Consider the following 20200-nt stretch of genomic DNA (forward strand, 5'->3'; position numbering starts at 1 on the left):
GAGTTCAATGTCCCAACCTTAATTTGGCACTAAGGTGCAAACCTTCGTGGCGACTGACGGTTGGGTAAGGGTGGGCATCGGGGTCTTTTCGGATAGCGGTTTCTTATTTTGAAACCTTAAGCTGATCAATTCGCTCTCGGTTGAAGACCTAAGTCGAGTTTTCCCCACTTCTCAGCTTGTATTACTATTCAGGGTATATATCTATATATATATAAGTTTGAAGACCAAGTGGAAGAAGATATCCTTTATTGAATTATAACTACTTGCCAACATGACCACGAACGAACAACAAGCTCCCTTGGCTCCAAAAGACTCTCCATACTTGTTTGATCTTAGTAAAACGAATCTTCCAATCGATGAAGTATTTGACAGATACTTACCGGTTCCAAGAGAGCAGTGTGGAAACTCGGTTCCAATATCTGACACTAAAGAAGAAGGTTACAGTTCGATTTTTCAAAACTCTTTCAGTCCAGGTAATGTGAAGGAAGCATTAGCCAAGGAGTTTTTGACGGTTCATTCTTCTATCAGTACTATGTTGAAATTTCATTTAGATAAACAATGCCTTGGAGTCAGAAAGTATGATCACGATTATCATACCTTGGCTGATGAGTATAGTTATATCACTTATCGAGAAATGAACGAGCAGAAGATCAATCTTGGCTCGGGTCTTTTGTATTTGCTTCAACATAATCCTTTTAAAGATTCTAGCAAATATAGATCCCATGAAAAGATTGATCGTCATCATTTAGATTTCGATAAATATGATGAAAAGGACTTGTCTTTTATTTTAACCATTTTTGGTCCCAATAGACCAGAATGGGTTATAAGTGATGTGATGTGTGCATCATTTTCAATCACCAATACTGCGTTATATGATACTTTAGGACCCGATAGTTCGCTTTTCATTTTATCTGAAACCGAATCTCCAGTTGTTGTTGCTTCTAAAAACCATATTCATTCTTTGATTGATTTGAAGGCCAAACACCCAGAACAATTAGGTAATTTAATCTCAATCGTATCAATGGATCCTTTAAACTTGAAGACAAACGCTGCAGATCAAACTTTGGTGAATTTGGCAAGAAAGTATAATATCACTTTATTCGATTTCGAACAAGTTGTTCATGTTGGTAAAATGTTTCCTTCTTTAGAATTACCTCCAAGACCTGAAAATGTTTTCACCATTAGTTATACCTCGGGTACAAGTGGAAGTAAACCAAAAGGAGTGGTTTTAACTCATAAGAATGCTGCTAGTGGGATTCTTTTACTTTCGATGAAGAATCCGAAAAATAAAGTTAAAAGAGGTTTTTCATTTTTACCTTTGGCCCATATTTTTGAAAGAGAATTTGTTTGTCTTTACTTGATCCATGGTTACACCGTTGGATATCCTCGTCACGGTGGTACCCCTTTGACTTTGATTGATGACTTGAAGAGATTTAAACCTACTCAAATGGCTAATGTTCCAAGAATCTTAACTAAGTTTGAAAGTGCATTGAAGTCGGCAACTTTTAAAGCTAAGTCTCCAATTGTTTCGAAATTATATACTCATATAATCAATTCAAAAATTGAATGGCAATCAGAATATGATGGTGCCACAGGTACTCATGCTTTTTATGATAAAGTTTTCATTTCTAAATTACGTAAAGGTTTAGGCTTTGATAACATGGAAACACTCATTACCGGTTCAGCTCCAATATCTCCTTCCACAATTAAATTCTTGAGAGCTGCTTTAAATATCGGAATCATGCAAGGTTATGGATTAACCGAAAGTTTTGCAGGGTTTTGTGCAAGTAATCCCTTCGATAAAGACCCCGGATCTTGTGGTCCAACTTATCCAACCACTGAAATCAGAGTGAAAGAAATCCCCGAAATGGGTTATACTGCAAATGATCCTCAAGGTGCAAGAGGTGAGTTATTATTAAGAGGTCCTCAAATCTTTCGAGGCTATTTCAACAACGAAGAAGAAACTTCCAAAGCTCTAGATTCCGATGGCTGGTTTCATACTGGTGATATTGCTTTAATTTCTAAAGACCATGGTAGATTATATATAATAGACCGGGTAAAGAGTTTTTTCAAGTTAGCTCAGGGGGAATATATCACTCCTGAAAAGGTTGAAAACCAATACTTGTCCAACAACCCTATATTGACCCAATGCTATGTATACGGGAACTCCTTACATCATTACTTGGTTGCAGTTATTGGTGTCGATGTTCATGGTATCAAGAAATTTTTGGTTTCCCATTGTGGATTAAAACATGAAGCAGTCTCCAAACTCTCGGGCGAACTTGTCTTGGAAAACTTAATTAAAAAGGAAAACCGTGTTAAACTTATCCAATACCTCAATAAACATGTCCCCCATTTGCAAGGTTTTGAAAGAATTCAAAATGTTTATATTGAATTTGAACCTTTGACCGCGGACCGTCAACTTCTCACCCCTACCACTAAAATCAAAAGACCTTTCTGTGCCAAATTTTTTAAATCTCAACTTGAAAACATGTACGAAGAAGGTCCCATTGGCCATAGATCAAGAATTTAGTTATATAGTACTTTAATCAGTACTTTTTGCAATTAGAAATCCGTACATTTTGAACAACAAATTGTAGTGCATATAATGTAGGCCCGCGACATCTCTGGATTTTTCTTTTTTTTTTTTTCTCTCAATTTTCACTAAAGAAAAATACTGCTTAAGTCAATTAGTGAATTCAGTTTGCCTTCATCTATCCATCCAATTTCGCTTATATACAAGTAAAATGGTATGTTATGGTACTTGGTGGGATTGGAGTTAACCAAGTAATGCTTGATTGAGCTTCTGTTTTGTTTATACCGGTCATACTAACTCTTATAGTCAACAAATACAATCAGTACAAACGTCCAAAGTAAGGACTTGAATGGGTTATCATTAATTGCAGCCCATTCACATATATCCGGCTTAGGTTTAGATGAAAATTTGAAACCAAAGGAATCCTCCCAAGGTATGGTTGGTCAATTAAAGGCTAGAAAAGCAGCCGGTGTGATTCAAAAATTAATTCAAGCAGGTAAGATTGCAGGTCGTGCTGTATTGGTAGCTGGTCCACCATCAACCGGTAAGACTGCTATTGCAATGGGGTTATCGCAAAGCTTGGGGTCAGAGGTTCCATTCACTGCAATCGCCGGTTCCGAAGTATTCTCATTAGATTTATCGAAAACCGAATCTTTAACTCAAGCCTTTCGTAAATCAATTGGTATTAAGATTAAAGAAGAAACCGAGATTATTGAAGGTGAAGTTGTTGAAATTCAAATAGATAGATCAATCACTGGTGGTCACAAACAAGGTAAACTTACAATTAAAACCACCGACATGGAAACTATTTACGAACTTGGTAATAAAATGATTGAAGGTTTAACTAAAGAAAAAGTTTTAGCCGGTGATATTATTTCAATTGATAAAGCATCAGGAAAAATTAGTAAATTAGGTAAATCTTTCACTCGTGCTAGAGATTATGATGCAATGGGACCAGATACTAAATTTGTTCAATGTCCAGAAGGTGAATTACAAAAAAGAAAAGAAGTTGTCCACACGGTTTCTTTACATGAAATTGATGTTATAAATTCTAGACAACAAGGTTTCTTGGCCCTATTTTCCGGTGATACTGGTGAAATCAGATCTGAAGTTCGTGATCAGATCAATACAAAAGTTGCTGAATGGAAAGAAGAAGGTAAAGCAGAAATTGTTCCTGGTGTTTTATTCATTGATGAAGTTCATATGTTAGATATTGAATGTTTTTCATTTATAAATAGAGCTTTAGAAGATGATTTTTCTCCAATTGTTATAATGGCTACTAATAGAGGTATTTCTAAAACTAGGGGTACAAATTATAAATCACCTCATGGTTTACCAATGGATTTATTGGATAGATCAATTATTATTCATACTTCTTCTTATAACGCTGACGAAATAAGAACTATTTTATCTATTAGAGCCACCGAAGAAGAAGTTGAATTATCTAATGACGCTTTAGCTTTATTGACTAAAATTGGACAAGAAACTAGTTTAAGATATGCTTCTAACTTAATAGCAGTCTCCCAACAAATAGCATCTAAAAGAAGAAGTAATACTGTTGATTTGCCTGATATCAAAAGAGGTTATATGTTGTTCTTGGATTCTGAAAGATCTGTCCAATACGTGGAAGAATTTTCAAGTCAATTTATCGATGATAATGGTAATGTTACATTAGGAGCTCCTGCAGGTGTTACCAATGATCCTAAAGGTTCAACTGCTTCAGTCTCAGAAAATACTTCCGTCCCAGCACCTTCTAATGATGACAAGATGGAGACTGATTAGAATTGTCATATGTATTTTATAAACCCTCTCTCTTTGTAGTTATTTAGATTCTATGTGTATTAATTTAATTTGAAAAAAAAAAAGTTTTGATTTTTCTACACCTTTTTTACAGTAAAGCAAGCTTGGACTATATTGAAAATGAAGTAAACAAAAAGAAAAGTGTTTGATGGATGTCAAGAAGTAAAAAAGTAATAATTTTTATAAAGGAATAAGAGATAGAAATGGTAATTGAATAGCATTGATCCTCAACCAGTCAATCTATATAATGCATGTAAATTAACCACTACCTTTAGTATTTAAGATTAAAGCGATAATCATACCATATAATCCTAAAACTTCAGCAAAAATCAAAATCAAAACAATACCAACAAATAATCTTGGTTGGTGCATGAATTGTCTCACACCTTCATCACCAACTATCCCAATTGAATAACCAGAAGCCAAACAAGCGAATCCAACCGCCAATCCACAAGCTAAATGCATAAATCCATTGAAAAGTGAATAGTTTTGAGTGGGAGCCAAACCTCCAGCAATCAAAACAGAAACAACCAACCCATACACCGATAAAATACCCGACATGACAACAGGAATCAAGGATTTCATTATAAGTTCAGGTTTAAAAGTACCAATACCTGAAATACCAATACCTGACTTAGCAGTACCAATGGCAGCACCAGCACACGATAAAATCATTGCTGCTGCACATCCAGCAAAACCAAAAAAAGGAGCAAAAGCCGGACTGTACTCGTCTCCCAATGCTTCACTCATTATTCTATATGTTTATTCAAAAGTTGAAGTTATAACTATAACACTATTTGTTCCTTAATTAAAGATACCTTTTTTTTTTTTTATTAATTCTCTTTCGTTCAAGACCGCGCGACAAATGTCGCTGTCCGGTAAACCAAATGTCGCACGCTCTTCATCTTTTCAAAAAGAAGATCAAAATAATCATAACAACCACAACATTGATAAGGATAAGCAAAGGATGAGTGCCAACCAGAACTACGAGAAGCTACAGCTCTCCAAGCAAGACCTACGTTACTTGTTTAGCCAATTGAGAAATGATATCACTAGCAAATTAGATTACCATGTACCGGGGTCGGGGCCTCGAGATCCATTGAAAATGGAGGTTGAAAATCAACTTAACCAATTCCTTTTGGAGACATTTGAAATGGCGAAGAATGCCATGGTTATAGACGGACACGACTTACAGGACCAAGAAATACCAGTGAAAGAACTCTTATCTTTAGAAAACATGGAAGAAGTAGCCCCATTTGATACCGAATTGAACAACAGTCTTCGAGAAATCATTGGAGAGGTTGAACGAGAAACCACCGAGATGACTCGACTTCGTCGCGAGTTGCCCAAGAAGTCCCGTAATGCCTATAGCAAACTCATCAGTGACACCGATATGAACGTTACCATGGCATTAACCAACTTGGAAACTGAATCAGAAGAACAAGAAGAAAAAGCTGAATTCACCAACGAGTCGAACCTAAAGGAAATCATCCCCCGAATCGACCATATCATCGAAGACTACCAGCAAAGTTTACTCCTGCTCAACGAGTCAAAGAAAACCATCCCGGAAAGAAGAGCAGAGTTGGAGTCCCTTGATGAGTCCATTCAATTTCTCGAAGCAAGTTATTTGGCACAAAAACATCAGCCTCTGGCACCCCAAAACTCGTCAAGTATATGAAACAGGACCTTATTTAGTTTAGCTTGTCGTATTCATGAATTTTAATGACCCTTAACAAACTTCAATGTAAGCATGGAACGCTCTCGTCGGCTAGCGCAATCGTAAATCATGTACTGAAGCATCATCAGCATATAGCAGCTTGGTTAGTTGTACTGCCTGAACTGCTTACTTATCCCGACTTACTTATGACTTATCGCCCCAGGAATTGCAAAAGAACGGCAAGAACGAATGCAAAAGGCAACTACACACTTCCTCTCACCGTGCGAGTGCTGCAAAACCTTCACCACTGGAGTCGAGGCCTTCTCTTTGTAAATTGGTCAAGTTGAAAGACTGAAAAATTTCACTAACAAAAAAAAAAAAAAAAAAAAAAAAAAAAGAGAGTTGTTTTGATACGTTCCCAAAACGGAAAGTAAATAACATAAACAACGAAAAAAACGTAAAACATAAACACAATTAAACAAATATTTCGATTCATCTCTCTTTAATCTCAATTCATTAGGCTAGTTTGGTAATTTTGTGGATGGGTCACACTGCTAGCTGAGTAGGAAGTATTCTGTTTCATATATCTATTGGCTTTCTTCTTCATTTTTATCTGCTTAGACTTTTTCTAACTTTTTGTTTTTTTTTTGTTTTCTATAGTCGTTCTAAGTTACCGTCTAATTTCTTTAATCTTATTTATACCCCGGTAGCATCCAAAGCTGTTACATTCGCTCGCTTTCATTCACGTTAGTCTTTCTTTTATTCTCCTTGCTTTAGATCAAAAGGCTGTTCAATCGGAATAGACGAAATAATCGAGGATGGCGGTTAATAATATTGTTTCCAAATACTTGGAATCTATAGATAATCCGGACGCCGCCCCTGTTCTGCCTTTGAAACCTTCGAATAGGTTCAATGCCTCTCCCACCAAAACCCCGTTAAAACAAACGGGGCCCCATAAAAACGAAGATGAAGGTGATTTGGATAAGCTTGCCAAACAATTGACGGGTAATCAAAGCTCCACTCCTTCTAAAACTGATTTGCTAAAGAAAAGATTCGAGTCGGATTCTGCTACCGTTTCCTTTTTCAGAGATCAAAGTAAGGCCAATTCTAATAATAGTAGTCGAAATGGGTCTCCCGGTAAGAAAGTAACATCCAATACTCCTAATAATAACAATAATAATCCCATAACAGTCAATGATGATGCTGATGCCGGTGACGAAACCCCAAGTTGGGCCAAGGGTAATTATCGTGATATCTTAAGTAAAACCCCAAAAAGAACTAATGGTAGAGTTAATAATCAAGTAGATGAGTTGAAAACTCCTGCAAATAAAGTTACTCGCCAGTTTGATACCTCTCCACTTAAACAAAATAATTCAAATAATACCCCGTCCCCTAATAAACCTAACGGACTTCATACCCCTGCAAATTTCACCCATACCGCTAAAAAATTTGGTGGATCATTTGGTAGAATCGATACTCCAACTGATTTAGGCTCTACTATAACCAGAAACACTCGTCTTGAACCAAGAACTCCATCTCCCCAAAAACAAAAACAATCTTCTCCAAGAAACTATCTAGCTTCTCCTGGTAGTGCTACTTCCAGAGATTCTCCCGGTTACGAATATTTATGTCGTATTCTTGCCATCAAAAATTGGATGGAACCTATAATACAAGAAGAAATTAATCAAGATCCAGTTGAATTAATATCCTATATTAGAAATGGTATCCATCTCGCTAAATTATCTAAAGCAGTCCTTGGAACGACTAAAAAAATCTTTACAAATGATTCAAGGTTACAATTTCAACATACTGATAATATCAATCAATTTTTTTACCTTTTGAAAAGAAAAAATGTTCCAGATCTTTTCAGATTTGAGTTAACTGATTTATATGACGCTAAAAATGTTCCTAAAGTTTGGTTTTGTTTACACGCTTTAAGTTATATTCTTGCGAAAACTAATCCAGGTTACGGATATATTGAAGATCTTGTGGATCAAGTTGATTTCACTGAAGATGAAATAAGAGCTGCAAATAGAGCCTTGGTTGGTTGCAGTTTACCAAATTTCACTAGTGTCGATACTGGTGATACTTATGAAGAAGAACCACCAGTTGTACCCAAACCTGTTTTCCAATTTCCTAAAACCCCTGCTAATCCTACTCACTCAACTATTGAAGATGATCATCAACATTTACCTGGTAGAGATGTAGCAATTTCCAGTAAACAATATTCTGAACGTCCTAAACCAACCATGGTTGATAAATGTGTTGAAACTGAGTTGGAAAATCCTTTCCATTTGAGTAGATCAAGAACTATTGATAAGTCTGTTGATGCTAGCTTTAGTGATCTGCTCAGGTCCTCTACTTCTAAAAAAGTTGAAAGAGATGTTCAAACTAGTCCAATCCGCCCAAAATATCAAGACGTTGCTACAAGTCCTATTAAAAATAATAGATCAAGTGTTACTAATCGTTATGAAAAATACTTACAAGAAACAAACCAAACTGAAGAATCAAATGCTGATACAAGTAGAGACTCAATTAATAGGAACGCATCTAGTAGAATCAAAGATCATCATAAAGCCATTTATAATTCATTGGATTATACTTATAATCCATTATATACCCCCGAAATTGACGATCACATTGATAATATAATCAAAGTTCAAGCTTTAGCAAAAGGTGCCAGCTTCCGTTATAAAATGTTCATCGACCGTATTCTCTTGAAGTCATATGAAGAAGAGTTTACAGTGTTCTGTTCCGTCATAAGAGGTAATGCTTCTCGTCGTAGAACCATTGATTGCAAACGTGACGACTTAATAGTTTTTGAAGATGAAATTATCCAATTACAAGCAATCGCCAGAAGAAAATTGTTTAATTCTAAATCTAAAGTCGATTTCTCTGATTCTGAGAAAGCAATTGTGCTACTTCAAGCCATTATTCGTGGAAGAATTGAAAGACTCAGGGTGGAAAATACCAAGAATGATATTGTGCTGGCTACTTCTAATGTCATTGAATTTCAAACTGTTATCAGAAGAAATAAAATTCATTCTAAATCATCGGTCATTTTAGATAACATTGATTATATTGAAGATAGTGTTTTATCACTTCAATCCGTTGCTCGTCGTATCCTCTATCAAAGACAAACCAATAATAGTATCATTTCTGGTTTAGCTAATAGTGGTGGTATTGTTCAATTACAGTCTCTTATCCGTGGTAACAAAACCAGAATCGAATGTTTTAGAGTCTTGAGAGGTATGTTTAGGGCTTCTACAATGATTGCTGACCTTCAAAGTATTGCAAGAGGTGGAATTGCTAGAACCAAGTTGTGTAATAATGTTTTGATTACTTTGATGGGTCAAGATGATAGAATGAACGAACTTTTCGCTAAAGTTAGAGGTAATGCTATCAGAAGAAGATTCAACTGGCAAAAACAAGTTTTGTATTTCTACGAAGAAGAACAAATTTTACCACTTCAATCCAAATTTAGAGGAATTTTAAGTAGGTTTAAAAGAGAAATCATTCTTGACGATATTTATACTGAAATTGGTTCAGTGATCGATTTGCAAAGTCGTATTAGAGGGTTTAAAATCCGTAGGGAAATTGTCTCCATGTTCAATTATTATACTATGAATCTAGATAAGGTTATCCGTGCTCAAGCAATGATTAAAAGTAAATTTACACAAAGGGCTTATAAATCATTACTTAATATGAAAAACCCACCATTATCGGTAATTCAGAGATTCGCTTCATTATTGACTGACAATGATATCGATTATCAAGAGGAAATGGAATTGTCGAATTTGAAAGATTGTATCATTGAAAAATCAAAATCCAACGAAGAATTAGAATCACAAATTGAGAATTTAGACATCAAGTTGAGTTTATTGGATAAAAACAAAATTACAGTTGAAGACTTCATTCAGCATAATAACAAATTCAAACTTTATAAACCTTCTGCCAATCATGCTGCTCACATTAAAAATTTAGAAAAATTGAATAAGTCATCTAGAGAAAGAATTGAATTATATCAATCAATGTTTTACTTTTTACAAACAAAACCATCCTATTTCATCAGACTTTACAAAACTCTCAGTGTTGAGTCTAAAGGGTCAAATTTTTGTAAATCTTTGCAGAACTTGATTATAAGTCTTTTCCCTATAAAAAATTCTTCAATTGACAATCACTCTCGTGAAGAGTTCTTCTACGTCAAATTTATCTTTGCTTTGATGAGGACTGACATTCAAAAAAACTCCAGAAATATAAGTGATTTAACCAAAGCACAATCATCATTCTGGGTTGAGTTCTTCTTGCAAATAAATAATCATACATACCAAAGAACACATTTGAAATCTTTTATGGGTAAAATTGTTACTCTCTTAATTGAAACTGATGAAGTTTCCTTTGAGTCAGACCCAACTGTGATAAATGATGGTATTGCTGATAGGGAAATCAAAGTTCATGGCTATAGTGATAGGCCAAAAGGTATGACTCCCCAAACAGCAATTAAAGATCCAGAAGTTTCTGCTGCTTTTGTTGAAAATTTACTCAGTTTAAGGGAGTATGCTACAAGCGTTCTTGAAGTCTTGCAGGCATCTCTCAATAAGGTCCCTATTCATGTCAGGTTGATTGCCAGGGAGGCCTTCAAATTATCACAATTGCAATTCCCAGAAAAATCTGAACAACAGCATTTATCTGTTGCTGGCGTTATCTTTATTAAACACTACATATCTACAATTTTGCAATACCCTGAAAACTTTGGTTATTTAGCAAAAGATCCATTCAATCCAGAATTATTCAATACCAAAGCCAAAGCAAACTTGAAACATTTGAGCAGAGTTCTTCTTCAAGTGTTTTCCATGAAGCCATTCAGTGACAACTTTTTGAAACCTTTGAATGATTACATTACTTCATCCATTGATATCACTAGAAACTTTATTTCACAATTAATAGAAGTGAAAGATATTGAATACGAATATGAACTAAATGACTACGATGATATAATCACCCACGAAAGACCTAAATTAATGATGAAAGTTAGTGAAATGATTCAAATTGAAAAAATTGTCGGTCAAAATATTGATATCATGGCTCCAAGTGCCGATGACCAATTGTATAATGTAATCTCCAAGTTAGACGAACTCGTGAATTCCGCTGACGATCTCGTATCACTTACTGAATTAGGAACTATAACATTGAATTTAAATCCAACTACTAAAGAAGACTCATTGGCTGATTCTAAAGTAAAATCACTTTTGACTCAAGCTAAGAGATGTATTTTATATATTATCAGAATACAGGATGGTGATGGTCTTTTGGAATTATTGATTTCAAGAATTAAAGAAAGTCATGAAGACAAGTTCAGAAAAATTGTTGCCTCTGAAAGAAAAGAATCCGAATCTTCTAGACATCATGAGAAAAGAAGACCATACTATAGAACATCTTTGGGTGATCTTTCAACTTTAACATACCGTGAGTTGAAGAAGATGGCCTTAGAGATTATTTTACAGTTAGAAGGTATGGGCCAATTGACTCGTGAAAACTCATTCCAAGAGCTTCTTAACCAAATTGCTGTTGACATCAAAACAAAAGATGATCAAAGAATTACCCGTAAATCACAATTGGATATTGCTACTAAGACTAATAATAAATTACTTGAAAAAGAAAAGTTCTTGAGTAGACAATTGAATGATTACAACAAGCATATTGAAGGTATATTAGCTCAATTACAACTGAGACCAAAAGATAAAAAGATTTTTAACATTATTCCGGTTTTCAGTAAACAGTATTTCTATCACCGTGAACTTAAAAAGAACAATAGGTTACCTAAGTTTGGGTCTTATATTTACTCTGTTAAAAAGTTAATGGATCAAAAGATCTTGTTAGATTTTGGCGGATTGATAACTCAAAAGTTTTCATCTTCATCAAAAATAGATTTTATGTTCAGTTGTCACGAAGTTGGTATATTTGTGATTGAAGCAGCAGCTGGATCTGTCACTGTCCCTGGTGCTTATAACACCATATCCTTGGATCAATTATTAAACTATCAATATGAGAATAAACAAAAATTGGAGTTATTCTCGGGCATGGTTACTTTCGATGCTCAAAACTTAACTTCCTTCATCTTCAAAAGATTTTACGACCTCAAAAAAGATTAGATAATAATAATTCAGTGTTCCTTCTTAATACCTATGAGTATTTCTCATACTACTTTTTTTGCATTTCTTAATCGGTGAGCATTGTCTATATCACCTTTTAAAAACTTTGTATTTAATCCAAAGTCTACATAAACATAAACGTATTAATAATTATATTTAAAATTAAAAATTCGTAGTATTTCAACAATAACTAAGGAAATTCTAGTATATACACCATATATCTCTATTTTATTTTCAAAGGCATATTTTAAATGTCTATTTTTTCAACAATTCATCTATTTTATTTTCTAAAACTTTTAATCTTTCGTCCTTCGCTAAACCGGCATCAGTCAACTTAGTTACTTGAGATTCCAAATTTTCGACAAGACTTGCAAGTTTTTCTACAGTTGCCTTTAAGGTTGGGGCACCTGCTGTTTTAGTGGAGTTGGATGTATTTGGAGATGCTTCTTTAGCAGCTGGAGCTGAAAGAGTATCAGGTTTAGATTCGATTTTAGATTCTTCTTTAATTGCAGGCTTTGGCTCTTCCTTCTTTGGCTCAGGTTTTGGTTCTTCCTTCTTAGGTTCAACTTTTGGTTCCTCCTTCTTTGGTTCGACTTTTGGTTCAGCTTTTGGTTCAACTTTTGGTTCAACTTTTGGTTCAACTTTTGGTTCAACTTTTGGTGTTTCAGGTTTTTCAACTTTTTCCCAGTCATCATCTTTACTTGCTTGACTTATTCTCTTTGAATCTTCATCGTCAGACTCGTCATTGACTTTATTGAGCATAGTGTCGACTTTAGTGGAAGTTTTCAATAAATCATCAACAGTTGCTTTAGGTGATTCTTTAGCAGAGCTGGATTCAGTGACATCTCTTGTAATTTCTTTTTCTTTTTGTTCAACTCTTTCCTTAGTTTTTTGCTTTTCCTTGATGGATTCTTCTTTTGAAGAAGCTTCCTTGGCTTTGGCTTCATCAACAATAACAGCAGGTTCAGATTCTCTTATATCTGGCTGAGTTCCTTCATAAATGGCACCCATTTTCAATAATAAAGGTCCATTACTGTCTTTACCACTGAGCCAATCTTCAGCAGTTAAAGCTGGCTTAGAAGAAGGAGCATCCGGGTAGATATCATCTTGAAACAATTCTGATCTTCTAGGAACAATGAAGGAAACAGGTTCGATAGAGTGATCATTAACAGTTTTGAAAGATTTCAAAATTTCATTTTCTTTTACATTAACAGTGGATTTAGGAGCTGCAGCGAAACCTCTTTGAGGATCAGTTGAACTATATTGAGATAATTCATGTAAGACATCATTTTCATATTCATAATAACGAATGTTACCATCACCTTTACCAGCTAAATATAAGATTGAGTTTGATTCATCAAAAATTGGAATCAAAACACCAGAGGAGGCGTCAATAACCATAAAGCCATCAATTGGGCCCTTATCAATATTATTAATATCCCAAACACCAACTTGACGATCAGATATTCTAGAAAACCCAGTGGTTATAATACGATCAGTATTACCTAACCATACAACTCTAGAAGGTTTAGCACCAGAGTGAGCAGGACCTTCAGATATAACTTTACCAGCTCTAATATCCCAAATTCTTAATTTTTTATCTCTTGAAGTAGTTGCTAATAAACTACCATTATAATTGAAAGCAAAAGAAGTAACTAAATCTTTATGTTGTAAAGTATGGACTGCTTCTCCAGATTCCAAATTCCAAATTTTAACTGAGTAATCCATTGAACAAGAGGCTAAGATATTTTCTGCACATGGATGGAAGCCAACATGACCAACTTTTCTAGTATGACCAGAAAGAACTTTAGTTGGTTCGATAATATCTTTAACTTCGTCATTTTCATTAAGATATTTGTGGAATGAATAATCTTCTGGGATGTCCCACAAGAGGATCTTACCATCATCAGAACAACTAACTACTTGTTGTTGATTGAAAGGATTAAAAGCAGTGTCTAATACTGGACCTTTATGACCTCTAAATAAGGACACAGTATCAGGAGCTTTACCAACTTCAGTAATTGGAATAATCGCGAAAGCACCACCACCAGAAGCATCCCAATTAACAGATATATATTTACCATTAGTATTAATAATATTTGAATCCCAAGCGTTCTTGGTGATTTTCAAATTTTCATAACATAATTCTTTTTTAGCAGCTTGACCAAATACATGACGATATTTGGATGCTCTAACAAATTTACCACTACATCACCAAATTGTTAGTATGACTGTCAAAACATTACAAACAATTCACTAAACATACCTCATAATGATTGAAGAGACGTTTTAAAGTCGATTCGTGATAACGAGTGACGAAACTTAGCAAGTTGAAAATTGTAAAAAAAAAAAGGTCTAAACTGCTGGTGACTACCTTAACAATACTAGACTATAAGAATGGATGGTAAGTTGATGCAATTGAAGTACTACAATCAACTTGTTCAATTAAATTCTGGCTTGAATCGATACAAAACAGGTAATCGAAACGTAATCGGATTATTTCCTTTTGAAATTTTCAGTGCAAAGAAAGAAAACAAGTAAACAAAAGAAGGGAAAGGTATACAGGACCCGTACATCTAAAAGAACACTGTAAAAAGGTATAAACTAAAGAATATAAATATTATAGAACAAGAAATGAAGAAGATACGAGGCAATTAGACCAATGTAGTGATTAAATAACCATGCGATCTACTATTTGATGTAAGTCACTAACGTAACGATCAGAAATTTTATCACCTTGACCTCCGGCAACTCTAAGAATCAATTCATTCAATTCCGAAGAACCCAAGATGTCGACGTGTTCAGCAGTTTTAGCACCACCTCTAATGTCATATCTATCAGGTTCGTGTTTGATTTCGACAATTGTCACGTTAATATTTGCTGGGTTGAAACGAGAGTTTGGTTTCTTCCATTCATGAGACATTGTATGGGTTAATAAGGAAACGGTTCCATCACCATCGGCCATGTAAATTGGGTTTTCATTTTCTAAATCAATGGTCATTGGTAATAAAGCAGTGAAATCATCACCGTAATTATAAGCCCGTTCCGTTGGGTTACCTACTCCATAGAAACTATAAATTCTCATATCAGGGGCAATTGGTAAAGAAGCTTCTAAAGGATTTGACCACTTCAGATGATCTTGATTATTCTTCGATAATTCATTTTTAGTTTTAGCAATACCATAAGAATATTGACTTCTAACTCTATTTGAAAACCAATCAGGGGAAAAATCTAAAATATAATCAATCGAAGTAGCTATAGTAAAATTACGACTAGCACTCAGATTTTTTTTGGAAATATATCTTATAAAATTACCAACTGATTCCTTCTTAGTACCTTCAATTTCAACATCAGTTGAATTTGTGATTAAAGTATTTGAAGGATCATCAGGAGCGTGAGTTAAATTACCCCAAATTACATCACCACCTTTTGGTAACATTGCAGGAACACCACCAAAAGTTCTAACTAAATCAACTCTTTCTTTTCTACTGAAAAATTTTTCTAAACCATAAATGGCCAATTGATTCATTTGAACAGTATCTTTCATTTCACCAGAAAGTAAAACCGGGATAGTTTTAGGAGTACCTAAAATACTACCACTAATATCAATAATTGAATCAAGATAAGTATTACACCAATTTGGACCACCATTACCATAAAGATCACCATTGGCTTCAACCCATTTCATAAAATAAAAAATAACTTGAGACCCCATTGAATGTCCAATTAAAATTGACTTTTCGCCAGATAATTTATAAATAGTTTCAATTTGAGTTTTCAATTTAGTAAAATAACCATCTCTAATTTCTAAATCTAAATAAGCTAATCTCCAGTCGTAACTAGCACTTAACATATTATTTGGACCATATCCAATAACAGCTAAATTCTGAATAATTTTATTCCAAATCCAATAACCAGCAACAAAGAAATCAGAAGATTCAAAACCTTGAGAAGCTCTTAATTTAATATTAGGAGGATCTAATCCGGTTTCAGGATCTAACATAATATGTTTTAACCAACAAGTTTTATCTAAGATCATGGTACGAAGCATGTAAAAAGACCCCCATAATCTTTTTCTAAAATGATGAATTGAAGGACAATCCCCGTCTTCATTTAACCCCCAAGATTCAATACCAGTTGAAATAACACCAGGAACCATAATAACATTATGTTTGGCAGTTAAGTTATATTGTTCCACCATTCTTTTACCAGCAGAAAAAGATTCTGCTGAACCGTTTAATTCATCAGGTTTATTTGAATCTTTATTTTCAAAATCATTCAACATTGATTGAATTCCAGCAGGCAACAAATCTTTCCAGTCATCCAGGAAAAATGCCGAAGAATCAAAACGAACAATTTGTTCTAATTCATTTCTTAAATCTTGATTTGAAAAAGTTGATAAGAAAATTGTTAATAATAATCCAAGCACTGCACCAAGTGCAAAGACAACTCTTCTCGATTGGTAAAGTTTCTTCTTCAATTCTTTTGAGTCTTTGCTTTTATGTAATGCTTTTTTCAACTGGTCTTTATTCTTTTCAATTGCTTCGGTTGATTCTAAGGATTCGGTTAATTCTGGTGTTGCAGTATTGGAATCTTCATCTTCATTAACATTTATACCGGTTGTTTTCGCAATCTTATCTCCAATCGAAGATAAGATAGCATGCTCATTATCGTTATTCTCCTGCTTTGATTTCAGTTTCCGTTTAATTGGTTTAGGCATTTTCAGTAAATGATGTTGACTGATTGTTTTTTTTTTTTTTTCTTCAGTTGATATACTTTTTTTTCAGTTATACTTTTTTCAGTTGATATACTTTTTTGCGCTCTTACAACGGTATAAGGGTTTAGATATTCTATTGATAAACTATAAACACGCAGACCTGCTACCGTATTATAACGCATCCATGGTATAGTCGTATTCTATACCGGGAGTGACACTGGCAATGAACTTTAAGAAGATGATGAGATACTGGTCTACCCTAATGCCAGTATCCTCTAAGGAGAGATCGGCAATATCTGGTTCGGAATTCTTTCTTTTAGCATGTTTCATCAAGACCTTCATGACTGACGAATGTTTACAAGGATGAATTGATATCGAGGTGGTGTTATAAGTGATTGGCAAGTTTTCAATGGTTGCAGTTTTATCTTTATAATCATTACTTATATCATCAAACATTTGATTGGGTAATAGCGGAATACCATTTGAGTTAAACCCAACAAGATAAAGTTTAGGTACTCTATAAGAAGTAGAATAAGTAATGTATAAATCGTATTTACGAACTTCGTTATTGGAATCAATTTGTTGGAAATCGTCATCATCTTCTTCTGCATCTTCGATATCGTCTTCCACCGAATCATCAATGAGATCATCTATATCCTGTTCTTGGTTCTGATCGTCTTTCTTTAATCGATCAACGTGATCTCGATTATTAATTGGTTTAGATTTGACCCAACCGTCTTCATCTTCCTCTTCTTCATCCTCGTCCTTGGTAGAGTCAATTCCATAGTATGTGGACACCCTCTGGTACGAAGGAACGTGTCTTGTTATTAAATACTGTTTATCAGGAGGTAAAAACGATTTTTTTAACTTATCAGGACAAGACCCCCATTGCCAGGTTGGGAATTTATACACTAGATAATCGCCGGCCTTGACAAACTCGTCCGGGGAAATTTCTCCGGTGGTGGAGAAGTTGGACTCGGTGTTTATAGGAGTGAGGTATTCTCTCAATGATGAGAGCTTTGATCTTATCGACATGGTTGGTGGTGGTTAATTGCCTTCCTTTTGTTTTATCAGACGCTTATCAAGGGATGGCGGGCTTGGTGTACGGGCGCACAAAAGGGTCACGTGGACCACACCCGTACCTTTACTAAACACCAACAACAACATCAACAACATCGACGCCAACTCCAACAACACCAGCACCAACAACACCAACACCATCACAACACCAACACCATCACAACACCAACACCATCACACCATCAAGTCAGCAACACCCGTTTGTTTGTTTGTTATAGTGACAGAAAAGAGTGTTTATTTACGTTTGTAGTGCTGAAGCAACACGTCCGGTCTAAAAGACTCGTAATTGATAAAGGTGTATTTGTACAATTGCCATTATTGTACGTGATGGCTAATGGCACGGTATTATTAAGACCAGCTTCTTCCTATACAAGATCTCGTATAAGGCTCAGGTACTTACCTGGAGTAGATGTTTATTTGGAAGATAAAGACGCGACGTTATTGTGATTTTGTTTACATCCTCAATCGAGTATTAACAATTTCGATACGATTAAAGTATTTACAATTATTCAACTTGTAGCACTAAAGTGAGTATTTGTTTATTTTACTGTCAAGGTATTGGTGTTGGATCTGTTTATTTATTTTTCACGCTTTATAGGATTGATTCACGGTTTTGGAGGATTCTAATTTTCAATTTATATATTAAGCAAATTGCCAAAGGTATGAACTATTACTTATTAGTAAGTTATAAGTTAAATAGAATATAGCTAATCATGTCTATTAGTGCATCTACCCCATCCAAGAGAATTGCTTTAGCACCAATTAATTTGAATGTTAATTCTCCGTATAAAAATCAAAATACTTCTACTCCCCATCGACTTAATAGACTGAAAACCAATATCACCAGTTTATTAAATAGTGTATCCAGACCGTCAACTCCATACAAAAGTCCAAGTAACAAGAAAATATCCAGTATTAGAAAACCCAACCATAAAAGTTTCACTAGTAACTCATTTTCAGATTATAAAATAAGTAATAATAAAAATGCAACTGCTGATTTAGCTGCTACTAAATTAAAATTAAAATTACAATTGGCTTTATATAAGGTTCAACAACAAATTAATAAAAAAATTAGTTATAACGAAACCACGCGTCCAATATCGAAATTTAATTCATATACAAAGTATATTAAACCAAATGAATCAAATCATTCAACCCCAACCTCCTTCAATATGAGTCAGGTATCCAGTGCTACCCCACCATCCCCAACGCATTACCAATCGTCGATTAATATCAACTTACAAACCAAGACTAATTCATCAATTGCAAGTTGTAATAATCATCGAAACTTAAAATTAAAACCTTCATTAAGCTCAATTGCTAAACAGAAAAATCAATTAAAATTATTTCAAATAAAGAAAAATTCTTCTTTCTATAATGAAAATAATCAGTTACCATTATCAAATCCTTCAATTAAAACTTTCCACCACCAAACAAACTTACCTTCCATTAATAAAATCTTGAAAACCCCAATTAAATCTTCTAGAAACTTGGTCAATAACGATGAAACCATCGATGAAACCATCGATGAATCTTCTTTGGCAATTAACGTTAAAAAAAGAGATATCTTAACCTCTTCTCCTTTGAAAGAACATAATTTTGGCACCCCAAATAGCTTCAGCGTGGCAAAAAGTTTATTACAATTAGGATCGGGTTATTACTAACTTGTATAGATTATGATTAAATGATTAGATAATACTATTGTAGATTGCCTGTTCAAGCAAGTCAAGCCGTGTAGCCTCCGAATTGACTCATTAGGTCTACTCCTCATTGTACTGAGTCATTCGGTTGTATTGTTAATATGCTGTTAACGTACTTCAATGCGCTGTCAATGTACTGTTGAAGCCGTGGTGCTGCTAAATTCGTATCTGTAGATGGCCAAGCCGTTTAGATTCCAAACTGATTCAATCGGTACTTCAATTCGTAGTACTTCAATCCGTAGTACTTCAACCCGGCTTCAATCCGTAGTACTTCCACCCGGCTTCAATCCGTAGTACTTCAACCCGGCTTCAATCCGTAGTACTTCCACCCGGCTTCAATCCGTAGTACTTCCACCCGGCTTCAATCCATAGTACTTCAACCCGGCTTCAATCCATAGTACTTCAACCCGGCTTCAATCTATACTACTGCAGTCCGTACTATGACTATTTCATGTAGTCCCATCCGGAACCTAAGCTTGTTCCGAAGCTGTAATGTCCTTCTATGCCCTCAGGAGCCTGACAAATCAATCATTAAGCCACAATCCACACCTTACCACC

General features: G+C 34.8%; 10 protein-coding genes across 10 annotated transcripts; 5 read left to right on the forward strand and 5 right to left on the reverse strand.

Moving 5' to 3' along the window:
* Window positions 1-130: 130 nt before the first annotated feature.
* On the forward strand, window positions 131-2578 carry FAA2-3 (Faa2-3p). Its single transcript, XM_020220389.1, has one exon. It carries the CDS (start codon window positions 272-274, stop codon window positions 2531-2533), a length of 2262 nt encoding a protein of 753 aa, XP_020078527.1. The 5' UTR covers window positions 131-271; the 3' UTR covers window positions 2534-2578.
* A 169-nt stretch (window positions 2579-2747) lies between these two features.
* Window positions 2748-4318, forward strand: RVB2 (RuvB family ATP-dependent DNA helicase reptin; the record flags this gene model as incomplete). The annotated part of the gene is made up of 2 exons (XM_020219932.1): window positions 2748-2750; window positions 2843-4318. The coding sequence occupies 2 exons, from the start codon at window positions 2748-2750 to the stop codon at window positions 4316-4318; spliced, it is 1479 nt and encodes a 492-aa protein (XP_020078528.1).
* A 120-nt stretch (window positions 4319-4438) lies between these two features.
* VMA11 (H(+)-transporting V0 sector ATPase subunit c') lies at window positions 4439-5069 on the reverse strand. Its single transcript, XM_020220390.1, has one exon. It carries the CDS (start codon window positions 5009-5011, stop codon window positions 4595-4597), a length of 417 nt encoding a protein of 138 aa, XP_020078529.1. The 5' UTR covers window positions 5012-5069; the 3' UTR covers window positions 4439-4594.
* Window positions 5070-5288: 219 nt separating this feature from the next.
* On the forward strand, window positions 5289-6308 carry HYPBUDRAFT_151224 (MIND complex subunit). The gene has a single exon (XM_020220391.1). It carries the CDS (start codon window positions 5304-5306, stop codon window positions 6012-6014), a length of 711 nt encoding a protein of 236 aa, XP_020078530.1. The 5' UTR covers window positions 5289-5303; the 3' UTR covers window positions 6015-6308.
* On the reverse strand, window positions 6143-6471 carry HYPBUDRAFT_171025 (uncharacterized protein). The gene has a single exon (XM_020222845.1). It carries the CDS (start codon window positions 6432-6434, stop codon window positions 6270-6272), a length of 165 nt encoding a protein of 54 aa, XP_020078531.1. The 5' UTR covers window positions 6435-6471; the 3' UTR covers window positions 6143-6269.
* A 15-nt stretch (window positions 6472-6486) lies between these two features.
* On the forward strand, window positions 6487-12250 carry IQG1 (Iqg1p). The gene is made up of 6 exons (XM_020222437.1): window positions 6487-7130; window positions 7185-7294; window positions 7337-7380; window positions 7561-8075; window positions 8194-8197; window positions 8347-12250. Exons 1-6 carry the CDS (start codon window positions 6812-6814, stop codon window positions 12143-12145), a joined length of 4791 nt encoding a protein of 1596 aa, XP_020078532.1. The 5' UTR covers window positions 6487-6811; the 3' UTR covers window positions 12146-12250.
* Window positions 12251-12317: 67 nt separating this feature from the next.
* Window positions 12318-14472, reverse strand: CRN1 (Crn1p). The gene is made up of 2 exons (XM_020219450.1): window positions 14412-14472; window positions 12318-14351 (listed from the first exon to the last, which is right to left on the reverse strand). The coding sequence occupies exons 1-2, from the start codon at window positions 14414-14416 to the stop codon at window positions 12401-12403; spliced, it is 1956 nt and encodes a 651-aa protein (XP_020078533.1). The 5' UTR covers window positions 14417-14472; the 3' UTR covers window positions 12318-12400.
* Window positions 14473-14816: 344 nt separating this feature from the next.
* LRO1 (phospholipid:diacylglycerol acyltransferase) lies at window positions 14817-16865 on the reverse strand (the record flags this gene model as incomplete). Its single annotated transcript, XM_020222046.1, has 2 exons — window positions 14817-16636; window positions 16763-16865. The coding sequence occupies 2 exons, from the start codon at window positions 16863-16865 to the stop codon at window positions 14817-14819; spliced, it is 1923 nt and encodes a 640-aa protein (XP_020078534.1).
* A 168-nt stretch (window positions 16866-17033) lies between these two features.
* HYPBUDRAFT_101769 (uncharacterized protein) lies at window positions 17034-17897 on the reverse strand (the record flags this gene model as incomplete). The annotated part of the gene is made up of 1 exon (XM_020218144.1): window positions 17034-17897. The coding sequence occupies one exon, from the start codon at window positions 17895-17897 to the stop codon at window positions 17034-17036; it is 864 nt and encodes a 287-aa protein (XP_020078535.1).
* Window positions 17898-18655: 758 nt separating this feature from the next.
* NRM1 (Nrm1p) lies at window positions 18656-19606 on the forward strand (the record flags this gene model as incomplete). The annotated part of the gene is made up of 1 exon (XM_020223816.1): window positions 18656-19606. One exon carries the CDS (start codon window positions 18656-18658, stop codon window positions 19604-19606), a length of 951 nt encoding a protein of 316 aa, XP_020078536.1.
* Between the last annotated feature and the right edge of the window lie 594 nt (window positions 19607-20200).

The sequence above is a fragment of the Hyphopichia burtonii genome (genome assembly GCF_001661395.1).
Source record: "Hyphopichia burtonii NRRL Y-1933 unplaced genomic scaffold HYPBUscaffold_1, whole genome shotgun sequence".
NCBI lineage: Eukaryota > Fungi > Ascomycota > Pichiomycetes > Serinales > Debaryomycetaceae > Hyphopichia > Hyphopichia burtonii.

What these genes read in the sequence shown, in the direction of transcription:
- IQG1 (XM_020222437.1), top strand. Translation starts at nt 6,812, where the DNA reads ATGGCGGTTAATAATATTGTTTCCAAATACTTGGAATCTATAGATAAT. An exon ending in TAGTCGAAATGGGTCTCCCG is followed by an intron (nt 7,131 to 7,184) that starts GTAAGAAAGTAA and finishes ATCCCATAACAG; the next exon opens with TCAATGATGATGCTGATGCC. An exon ending in ATGGTAGAGTTAATAATCAA is followed by an intron (nt 7,295 to 7,336) that starts GTAGATGAGTTG and finishes GTTACTCGCCAG; the next exon opens with TTTGATACCTCTCCACTTAA.
- HYPBUDRAFT_171025 (XM_020222845.1), bottom strand. Translation starts at nt 6,434, where the DNA reads ATGTTATTTACTTTCCGTTTTGGGAACGTATCAAAACAACTCTCTTTT.
- VMA11 (XM_020220390.1), bottom strand. Translation starts at nt 5,011, where the DNA reads ATGATTTTATCGTGTGCTGGTGCTGCCATTGGTACTGCTAAGTCAGGT.
- FAA2-3 (XM_020220389.1), top strand. Translation starts at nt 272, where the DNA reads ATGACCACGAACGAACAACAAGCTCCCTTGGCTCCAAAAGACTCTCCA.
- HYPBUDRAFT_151224 (XM_020220391.1), top strand. Translation starts at nt 5,304, where the DNA reads ATGAGTGCCAACCAGAACTACGAGAAGCTACAGCTCTCCAAGCAAGAC.